This window comes from Oncorhynchus clarkii, chromosome 26 (assembly GCF_045791955.1).
Source record: "Oncorhynchus clarkii lewisi isolate Uvic-CL-2024 chromosome 26, UVic_Ocla_1.0, whole genome shotgun sequence".
NCBI classification, from domain to species: domain Eukaryota; kingdom Metazoa; phylum Chordata; class Actinopteri; order Salmoniformes; family Salmonidae; genus Oncorhynchus; species Oncorhynchus clarkii.
Genome location: NC_092172.1, coordinates 13,787,156 through 13,798,602, shown reverse-complemented (window position 1 = coordinate 13,798,602; position 11,447 = coordinate 13,787,156). Strand labels below are relative to the sequence as shown.

Genomic DNA, 11,447 nt, shown 5'->3' with positions numbered 1-11,447 from the left:
CTTGGGGTATGTCTCTATAAGCTTGGCACATCTAGCAATATTTAAGTCATACCATTCTCAATTGGATTGAGGTCTGGGCTTTGACTAGGCCATTCCAATACATTTAAATGTTTCCCCTGAAACTACTCGAGTATTGCTGTAGCAGTATGCTTAGGGTCATTGTCCTGCTGGAAGATAAACCTCCGTCCCAGTCTCAAATCCCTGGAAGACTGAAACAGGCTGGAGCGAGTGGGGTTGAGACAGGGTGAGCAGGTCCGGAGGGGAATCCAAGGGGGTAGTTGAGTGAGGAATCCAGGACAGAGGAGCAGGATGAGACATGGGACAGGAGACAGGGACCAGAGTCAGAGCAGGCAGAACTGTAGCGGAGAGGAAAACAGCATCAGGCAAGGAAACCATGTACAACAGGATAGCATGCTCTGAATATTAACAAATGGCTAGCCCATAGACTGACTGAGCAGAAATTACAATCCAGCAGCATGGAAGTGGCAGGACTGAGTATTTGTAGAGGTCTTAATTATGGAACAGGTTGCAGCTGGATCTGCTCTGACTCCAGCACACCTGTCTCCGCCCACACAATCACACACAGAGAGAGAAGTCATGAAGTGCTTTGAGAGACTAGTCAAGGACCATATCACCTCCACCCTACCTGACACCCTAGACCCACTCCAATTTGCTTACCGCCCAAATAGGTCCACAGACGATGCAATCTCAACCACACTGCACACTGCCCTAACCCATCTGGACAAGAGGAATACCTATGTGAGAATGCTGTTCATCGACTACAGCTCGGCATTCAACACCATAGTACCCTCCAAGCTCGTCATCAAGCTCGAGACCCTGGGTCTCGACCCCGCCCTGTGCAACTGGGTACTGGACTTCCTGACGGGCCGCCCCCAGGTGGTGAGGGTAGGCAACAACATCTCCTCCCCGCTGATCCTCAACACTGGGGCCCCACAAGGGTGCGTTCTGAGCCCTCTCCTGTACTCCCTGTTCACCCATGACTGCGTGGCCACACACGCCTCCAACTCAATCATCAAGTTTGCGGACGACACAACAGTGGTAGGCTTGATTACCAACAACGACGAGACGGCCTACAGGGAGGAGGTGAGGGCCCTCGGAGTGTGGTGTCAGGAAAATAACCTCACACTCAACGTCAACAAAACTAAGGAGATGATTGTGGACTTTAGGAAACAGCAGAGGGAACATCCCCCTATCCACATCGATGGAACAGTAGTGGAGAGGGTAGCAAGTTTTAAGTTCCTCGGCATACACATCACAGACAAACTGAATTGGTCCACTCACACAGACAGCATCGTGAAGAAGGCGCAGCAGCGCCTCTTCAACCTCAGGAGGCTGAAGAAATTCGGCTTGTCACCAAAAGCACTTACAAACTTCTACAGATGCACAATCGAGAGCATCCTGGCGGGCTGTATCACCGCCTGGTATGGCAACTGCACCGCCCTCAACCGTAAGGCTCTCCAGAGGGTAGTGAGGTCTGCACAACGCATCACCGGGGGAAAACTACCTGCCCTCCAGGACACCTACACCACCCGATGTCACAGGAAGGCCATAAAGATCATCAAGGACATCAACCACCCGAGCCACTGCCTGTTCACCCCGCTATCATCCAGAAGGCGAGGTCAGTACAGGTGCATCAAAGCTGGGACCGAGAGACTGAAAAACAGCTTCTATCTCAAGGCCATCAGACTGTTAAACAGCCACCACTAACACTGAGTGGCTGCTGCCAACACACTGACACTGACTCAACTCCAGCCACTTTAATAATGGGAATTGATGGGAAATGATGTAAATATATCACTAGCCACTTTAAACAATGCTACCTTATATAATGTTACTTACCCTACATTATTCATCTCATATGCATACGTATATACTGTACTCTATATCATCGACTGTATCCTTATGTAATACATGTATCACTAGCCACTTTAAACTATGCCACTTTGTTTACATACTCATCTCATTTGTACATACTGTACTCGATACCATCTACTGTATCTTGCCTATGCTGCTCTGTACCATCACTCATTCATATATCCTTATGTACATATTCTTTATCCCCTTACACTGTGTACAAGACAGTAGTTTTGGAATTGTTAGTTAGATTACTTGTTATTACTGCATTGTCGGAACTAGAAGCACAAGCATTTCGCTACACTCGCATTAACATCTGCTAACCATGTGTATGTGACAAATACAATTTGATTTAATTTGATTTGATTTAGAGGGAGAGGGAGAGAGTACTGGGGGAGTGGCGGCAGGTCAAGGAGACATAGGATGAGCAGTAGAGGGCGTTGCAGGAGCAGATGTGACACTTTATTTAACTAATTATGTGACTTCTGAAGGTAATTGTCACATCTGCTCCACTCTTCTTGACCTGCAGTTACTCTCCCTGTACACTCTCTCTGCTCCTTGTCCCTCTCTGTGTGATTGTGTGGTTGGAGACAGGTATGCTGGAGTCAGAGCAGATCCCTACCAGCTGTAACACGTTCCATAATAAAGACCTCTACAAATACTCAGTCCTGCCACTTCCACTCTGCTGGATTGTAATCTCTGCTCAGTCAGCTCATGAGTCTAGCCATTTATGATTATTCAAAATCCTGGTACTCTGCTGTGCCTGTTTCCCTGCCTGACAATGTTTATCCTCTCATTGCAGTTACCGCTCTGTCTCTGACTCCTGTTCCACATCTCACCACCCAACTACCTTGCTCTCGATGTTACTCGCCACCACTACCTTGGATTCCCCTCAGGACCTGTTTACCCTGTTCTACTCAGCTAACTCCAATCTCAGTCTCCACATCTGGTTTTTCTGCAACTCATCCGAGCCTCCCTGGATCTGCACTCCACATCTCCCTGTGTAACAATAAATATTTAGGTTAATTCATCCCTGTTTCCTCATCTGAGTCTGCTCTTGGGTTCCCCTGTGTTGCTCCACCTAACAGTAATTGGTTGCACCAGATCTTATTTAGGGGCTTCATAGCAAAGCATGTGAATAGATATTGACGCACCACTTTTACGTTTGTACATTTTTTTAGAATTTTTTGAAACAAGTTCTTTTTTTAATTTCACTTCACCAATTTGGACAATTTTGTGTATGTCCAATACATGAAATCCAAATAAATATACATTTTAATGACAGATTGGAATGCAACAAAATAGGAAAACCGCCAAGGGGGTGAATACTTTTGCAAGGCACTGTATATGATTTTTGTTGTCAATTGGCAGTCAAGCATCTATAATCATGTCACCAGAATAAGACCCTCGATATTTATTGGAAAGGAGCATCAAGCTCATCACCTTGTACTTTCACCATCCTGTGAAGTTCATAATTTATTAAATCTGTAGCCTAATAAACTGTATGGTTTCCCGAGTCTTAGTGGGAGGACCACACACCATATGCATATCATCATGACCCCAAGTTATTATTATAACAATATTTGCATAAAGGCGTTTCCACCTCATAATTAATTTTATCTACACAAAAAGATCCCACCATGTCGAATGAACAAATGATCTGTTTGCATTTATAAAAGTGTACCAAAACATCCTTTCCATCACAGCTGTCAGGATTTGTTTTATGTTCTATGACTTTACTCTCATAAAAACTGTGGATGGGTCCATTTCCAATTGAGTTTCAGCAGCTAAATGCTTCCATAGTATGTAAATGTGGTTAAAGAGTGACTGCCTTTAAAAAGCAACAAATCCCTTTGAAAACGGCCTATGTGGCATTGATATGAGCCAGGAAGTTATTCTAGTGTCAAAATCAGGGGTGCAACATTCCCTGGGGACGGGGGACATGCCATTGTCGTCCCCCACTCCCCCAAAACGAGGCATCGGTGTGCTTCTTTATGAAAATTCATATGCCTCCGGGCAGTCGGGTAGGCTGTTTGGAGTGTTTGTCCAACTGGATCAAATAAAATAATATGTCCCCCCCACTTCTAAAACCAAAGTTGAGCCTCTGGTGAAAATGGACTACAAATTGTAAACAGGATAATTTTGGTCATAAGTCAGTCTCGTCTAAAACGGAGATTGGAACATCCATGTATCACGACCATTTTGAATCCCACCGTACCTTCTCCGCTATGCAATCTGGTTTCAGAGCTGGTCATGGGTGCACCTCAGCCACACTCAAGGTCCTAAACGGTATCATAACTGCCATCGATAAGAGACATTACTGTGCAGCCGTATTCATCGACCTGGCTAAGGCTTTCAACTCTGTCAATCACAACATTATTATTGGCAGACTCAACAGCCTTGGTTTCTCAAATGATTGCCTCACCCGGTTCATCAACTACTTCTCTGATAGAGTTCAGTGTGTCAAATCGGAGGGCCTGTTGTCCGGACCTCTGGTAGTCTCTATGGGCGTGCCACAAGGTTCAATTCTCGGGCTGACTCTCTTCTCTGTATACATCAATGATGTCGCTCTTGCTGCTGGTGATTATTTGATCCACCTCTACGCAGACGACACCATTCTGTATACATTTGGCCCTTCTTTGGACACTGTGTTAACTAAGACGAGCTTCAATGCCATACAACTCTCCTTCTGTGGCCTCCAACTGCTCTTAAATGCAAGTAAAACTAAATGCATGCTCTTCAACCGATCGCTGCCCGCACCTGCTTGCCCGTCCATCATCACTACTCTGGACGGTTCTGACTTAGAGTATGTGGACAACTACAAATACCTAGGTGTCTGGTTAAGACTGTAAACTCTCCTTCCAGACTCACATTAAGCATCTCCAATCCAAATCTAAAATTGGCTTCCTATTTCGCAACAAAGTCTCCTTCACTCATGCTACCAAACATACCCTCGTAAAACTGACCATCCTACCGATCCTCGACTTCAGCAATGTCATTTACAAAATAGCCTCCAACACTCTACTCAACAAATTCAATGCAGTCTATCACAGTGCCATCCGTTTTGTCACCAAAGCCCCATATACTACCCACCACTGTGACCTGTATGCTCTCGTTGGCTGGCCCTCGCTTCATACTCGTCGCCAAACCCACTGGCTCCAGGTCATCTACAAGTCTCTGCTAGGTAAAGCCCCGCCTTATCTCAGTTCACTGGTCACCATAGCAGCACCCACCCGTAGCATGCCCTCCAGCAGGTATATCTCACTGGTCACCCCAAAAGCATTCTTCCTTTGGCCGCCTCTCCATCCAGTTCTCTGCTGCCAATGACTGGAACGAACTGCAAAAATCACTAAAGCTGGAGACTCTTATCTCCCTCACTAGCTTTAAGCTCCAGCTGTCAGAGCAGATCACTGCACCTGTACATAGACCATCTGTAAATAACCCATCCAACTACCTCATCCCCATACTGTATTTATTTATCGTGCTCCTTTGCACCCCAGTATCTCTATTTGCACATTCATCTTCTGCACATTCTACCATTCCAGTGTTTAATTGCTATAATGTAATTACTTCACCACCATGGCCTATTTATTGCCTTACATCCCTTATCCTACCTCATTTGCACATGCTGTGTATATATACTTTTTCTACTCTATTATTGACTGTGTAACGGCTGTTGGTGGAAGAAGGTGAGGACCAAGGTGCAGCCTGTCCGCGTGTTCATCTTTTATTAGTTGAACTGAACAGCAAAACAACAACGAGAACAACCGAAACAGTTCTGTCTGGTGCAGACACAAAAACAGAAAGCACTACCCACTAAACCCAGGTGGGAAAAGGCTACCTAAGTATGGTTCTCAATCAGAGACAACGATAGACAGCTGCCTCTGATTGACAACCACATCCAAGCAACAAAGAAATCCAAAACATAGAAAATGAACATAGAATGCCCACCCTAGTCACACTCTGGACTAACCAAAATAGAGAATGAAAGCCTCTCTATGGCCAGGGCGTGACAGATTGTATGTTTGTTTATTCCATGTGTAACTCTGTGTTGTTGTATGCGTCAAACTTATTTGCTTTATCTTGGCCAAGTCGCAGTTGCAAATGAGAACTTGTTCTCAATTAGCCTACCTGGTTAAATAAAGGTGAAATAACATAAAAAAAAATGTAAATAAACAATGGATAAATGATGGTTGGGTTTTGATTTGACATGTCCATCTGTCCACTAAGATGGGGTGAACAGCTGCGGTGATTGCTCTCTATCCAATAGCATAGACAATGTGACAGACCTGCTCAGCAGTGCCGATTATTTACATAAGACAGCAAGTCACCATTTTTTTACTTGAGAATACTGCACCAAACACCTTAGTTAGATGTAAAATTGAGCAACTAAAACATCCTCTGCAAAAAGGTAAAAAATAATTACAGATTTCTTGAGTTATCTTGGATTCATTCTGGGGATTTTGAGGAAGTGATATAGGCTTCCGTGTCTACAGTGTCTCATGGGGGACAAACATCATTAACTAAATGCGGAATTGGTCAGGAAACACATTGCCAAGACTGAAATCTAATTTATCTAATGAGCAACAGAAAAACACACGTGCCAATCGGCGTGTTCATTGCTCTGAAATGTCAACAATACTAAATACGCTAGACAAGGGTCATGGATAAAAGGGACCATAGACAATGTGGGATGTTGGCTGAAAATAATGCTGCACAGTGATTGGCTTGAATTTACAATGACCCAGGGTAGCTTAAAGCGACAGCTACGGTTGGACATTAAGATTCAACAAGATATGTTGTTTGTGTTGCTCTCAAGAACAGGGCGCCATTGAAGGGAATGATTACTGGGGTAGAGGCAGGGGTGAACATGGATCAGCTGAAGGGGAAGATTCCCAGTGTTTGTTATGCCTGCCATTTGATGCGACAGAGACCCTGTGGAGAGTGGGGTGAAATAGAAGAGTCACTGTCTGTTCTTTTGAGTTATGGTGTTGAGTCTTTACTTGACTAAGTCATGTTAGGATATATCAGTTATCCAGTACGAGGTTTTGTGCTGAACCTGCTGCAGTATTTCAGGTGCCAAGTGTATGGTCATGTTGCAACGGTGTGTAGGAGGAAGATTCCTAGATGTGAGTAGTGTACAGGAGGGAATGAGACAAGGCAATATGTAGTATCGGTGGGAAAAGTTGTGTGTGTTAACTCTAGGGGTACCCATGGTTCTGTGAGAGAAAGGCAGGTTGAGGTTGCCAGGATCAGCGTAGTACAGAAGATGTCATATGCTGAGGCAGTGAAGAGGATCCCTGTGAGTAGGATAAGGCCAATAGATATTGATAGGAATAACATGTGCTTCAGTAACTGTGTTTCTTGAGGTCCATACCCATCGTTATCATCTGTACCGCAGTAATAGAACGTACATCACCGAAATTAGATGTTGTGCTGGCAGCTGCAGAAAAGCACTTGGTTGTACGTGATTTTACTGCAGAAGAGTTACAAGGTGTGTGGAACGATAGTGTCCCGTCCTCCCAGGCTGCTGGTCTGCTGTAGGATCAGATAGTGGTGAGGTTTTAAAGGGTCTAGGGTTAGTTGGTATGGCAGTTTTACTCCCTTTTCCCCATCTGTTGTCCCATCCCTTTTTGTCTCACAAAGTGTAATGAATTCACACTCCAGAACAGTAGACGGAAACATAGGGCTAGATAAGATATATAGATGAATAGGGAGGCTGTGACAGTACAAATTTAAAGATGGAGGAGGTCGGGGCAGGTGAAATACATTATGCATTACGATGGACACGCTTTTATGCGTGTCGTAAGTGATTATGTTGAGGCCTACTACCACCAGGCCATGTAAAAGCAGAGTTCATAGGCAGAGGGAATAAGGTATGATGAACTTCACAATTTATTTCCTAACTTCATAACTTACGGTGGTTATGTGCACGGTGATGAGCTTCATGCACATGTTCTAATAAATATTGAGGGTAGGCTATCATTTGAATGATGCTGTAGCTAACAGATTGTAATGATGCTCCATTAGCCGTTACAGGATAGGTACTGTTTGGTGTAGCAGCGAATTTTTGACAAACCTTATTAACTTGGCGAAACTCTCTTCGTTCATGATTCGGCAAAACATTTATCTTCTAAAATGTCTGTGTCCAGTTGTAGGTGGTTCGTTAGTATTTTTGAAATGCGCTGTTATTAAAATAAATACATGTTTTGCTCCATGAAGTAATGCAACAATGTGTACGCCGCCATCTTGTCTATTTCAAATCCTCTCTCATTGCTTGAGACAGGTGCGTCCATCCAGGGGTGAAAGTAAGGTGGTACGGTCTGGTACAGAGTCACAGCAAAATAAATAGTGGGGGTACACCATACCAGTAAAGCATGAGCCTATCATAGTAATTAAAACAAAATGTCAACAAAACTGTAGGCTATTACACCATTATTAATCATTACCGTATGTCAGAGGCATGAAAAATGTGCGATTGGACTTGAAAACGGGTGGTATAGCGGCCTATACAATCAAAAATGCGATATGGTTCAATGAGAACACTGACATTTTGCCAAGGCAGAGATGAGTAGTGGCGGGATCCGAGACGCAGGGCAGCAGTGGATGCATACATTCTAGCCTAATGACAATCACCAAATGACAAATGTCATTACACTTTTTGGTGTTTTGTGTAACAGATGTCTCCATTCACCACTGTATGACGGCTGGAAATATGCTGCGAGTGAGTGAATGTGCGCAAGTAGCCTAGTAAAGGAGCCCTTTGAAGTATGAATGTTTGAGAATCAGATGAAGACATTATGACTGGTTGTGTTCATGCCACAATAAAAGGTCATACATTTTAAAAGTTAAATTACATATCTTTGGGACTAGGCCCGCAGAGATCCTATTGAATTAATAGGGGTTCTATATGTAGTTCTATGATTTGGCCCATCATTTTTTGGGGTGTGTGCACACATTGTCCCGTACAGGGAAATGTAATCTACATTTACCCCTGGGTCCTGCATGTCACGATGACACTCACCTGTCTCGATCAATGAGAGACATTTTTAAAAACATCTATAAGTGACTTTCTTGAGGTTCACAATACATTTTAGATACTTTCACATGATTTGGAAAATATGCCCAAAAAAGTATAATATATATTTGTGCCAAAAATATTTAAATGTTAGCATATGGAAACAGAGACGCAAAGAAAGTTCAAGGGGAGGGGCTACAAAAATGATCAGATTAATATTGCCATAGAGAAAATTCAAAACAAAACGAGACATGACCTTTTTCAAGGTCAGTCTCGCAAAAAGACACATTCTTGTGTTCTAACTTCCCACTATTCAAAGAATTCTGAACAAATTAAGGGAATTGTTCACAAACATTGGCACATTCTAAAATCCGATGATAGTCTCGGTAATGTGTTTTCGGACCTTCCCTTGGTCGTATTCTCGCTGGGCAGAAATCTCAGAGACCAATTGGTACACTCTGATTTACCACCCCAAGATATTCCTGAACAACGTCTATTTGCGCCCCTACTGGATGGAAATTATAAATGTAATGGCTGTGCTCAATGCAATGGCACTTATAAATGTATATCCTTCAAACACCCACAAACAGGGAAATCGATCCCAATCAAAGGTGCATCGTAGCACCATTAGGTGTAAAAACTTTACTTACCCAGTTGCGGCCCACTTCCTGGAGGCAGGCCACTCGATTTAGTCTCTGCGTTATATTGGCATCGAACATGTCACCCTCCCTAGGAGAGGGGGTGACCTTGGTAATTTATTGTTAAAACGAGAAGCTGCCTGGAGCTTTAACATAAAGACCCTTGTTCCCTTCGGTCTCAACGTAGACTTTGATCTGAAGCCGTTCTTGTGATTATTGTGACTTTGCCATTGTAATTGTTTGTAAACTTGTGTAGTCAAATGAATCTATGATCGTATGCTATCCATTTGTTGTTTGTATGCTGTTCTTTGTATGCCATTTTAATATTTGATTATTAACCAATGACGTTAGGCCACTCTTGGCCATGATTACAGACACCTGTGTCTTTTGACATTACATAAACGAGTCATCCCGCAGTGTTTGTGATTATACCCTGATGAAGATCGCTTGGCTGTCGAAACGTTGGTAATTACATTTTTGCATCTGAGCTCCTAGAGTGTGCAGCTCTCTTTTATTTTCAAGCATATGGAAACAGTAGCAGGGAAATGAAACCAAAGCAGGGACTGATGTCATACCTTGTCCATAGAATGCTGACATGGTAAGGAAACAAATGTCATTTTGTCATTTGGGTCAACTATCCCTTTAAACTTCAATTGATTTATTCAGTACATGAAAACTTAAGTGCAAAAGTCATTTTATGTACACTACGTCATCACGCGCAGCATTTTATCCGCTAATAAGTCAGTTTGATGGAGACACCTCTGTTGGGGAAATTTGCATATTGTTTCTATGCAGATTTTTGAATATTCACCTGAAAATCTGTCGCCAATTGGATGGCAACCTAGCTCATTCAGAATAGTTTGTCAAACCACAAGTTCTTGACATTTCAAAAGTTACAATGAACAAGGTTTTCAAAATATTACACAATTTGTGTGATTTGTACATACAGTATTTTCATAATGTTTTTTTTACTATTCAGTTGCGCCATGCATCTTCTGTAAGCATGGCTTCTGTGTCTCTCGCGCCTCCTAGAAATGTATGTAATGTTCAAATGACATACCATTGTTGAAAGGAGGTCGACTACAACATAGAAAGTCATATTTTATTGTAACACTGATAAGAACTGTAACACATTGAGGTAAGTTAAATAATCCACTTTTGTAACGTTCTCTGTCCTGCAGTGGCACACAGTATTCAGCCAATCAAAATCCACAAAGTCTGCTGGAGCTAGTACCATCCCAAAACGGTCCAGTTCACAGTTTTAATACAAAGTCGTTTTTCTTTCCTTTTCATAAAGTAGAGCACTAGTTTTTCATCATGACGTCTCCATTTAGTTGGCTTACAAGTGTGTTTACAGGGTTGAGACTGTTAAAAAGTCCCCTGAGGGAGAAGATAACATTCTGCTGTTTTTGATATGAGAGAGAGAGAGAGAGAGAGAGAACAGAAGCCAATCCACTCCAGACATGACCTACTGAGTTTGTTTCTGCTAAAGTCTTGGCACAGTCTCACAGGGCACTATGAGATAGAAATAGAGGTTGAGTCCTTGGTGGGGAGGGAGGGCAGTCAAAGGATGGTCTCTCTACACAAAAGGCTTTGAGTGCGTTCAGAGGGTGAGGGAGAGGAGTCCACGGAAGCAGGGGGGTTGGGAGGCCCTGGTGCTGTAGGTGGACGGCGCAGGGATGAGGAAGGGGAACTCAAGGCCCCACAGCTTTGTAGGTGCAAGTCTTCATGGGCACGCTTCCTTGGGCTGCCGATGATGCGTTGTGATTGTGTCATCACCTGTGCAAAGTAACAGACACAAACAAACAAATCCATCAATATCACTGACCAACAGTTTAGACCAGAATGGTCCAACAATGGTTTCATTAAGTTATCAGACCAGCTTATTTTGTATATGCATTCATACTCATGCCCAT

The 11,447-nt window shown here is 43.2% G+C and overlaps 1 protein-coding gene across 2 annotated transcripts in view; it reads right to left on the bottom strand.

The window, feature by feature from the left end:
• Positions 1-10,620: 10,620 nt before the first annotated feature.
• The window catches only part of LOC139384904 (protein ENTREP2-like), a 143,314-nt gene continuing 142,487 nt past the window's right edge, over positions 10,621-11,447 (bottom strand). For both annotated transcript variants that reach the window (XM_071129805.1, XM_071129804.1), the window contains one exon: positions 10,621-11,310. In XM_071129805.1, coding sequence (XP_070985906.1) covers positions 11,095-11,310 — 216 coding nt within the window. In that variant the 3' untranslated portion in view covers positions 10,621-11,094. The remainder of the gene's footprint in view (positions 11,311-11,447) is intronic.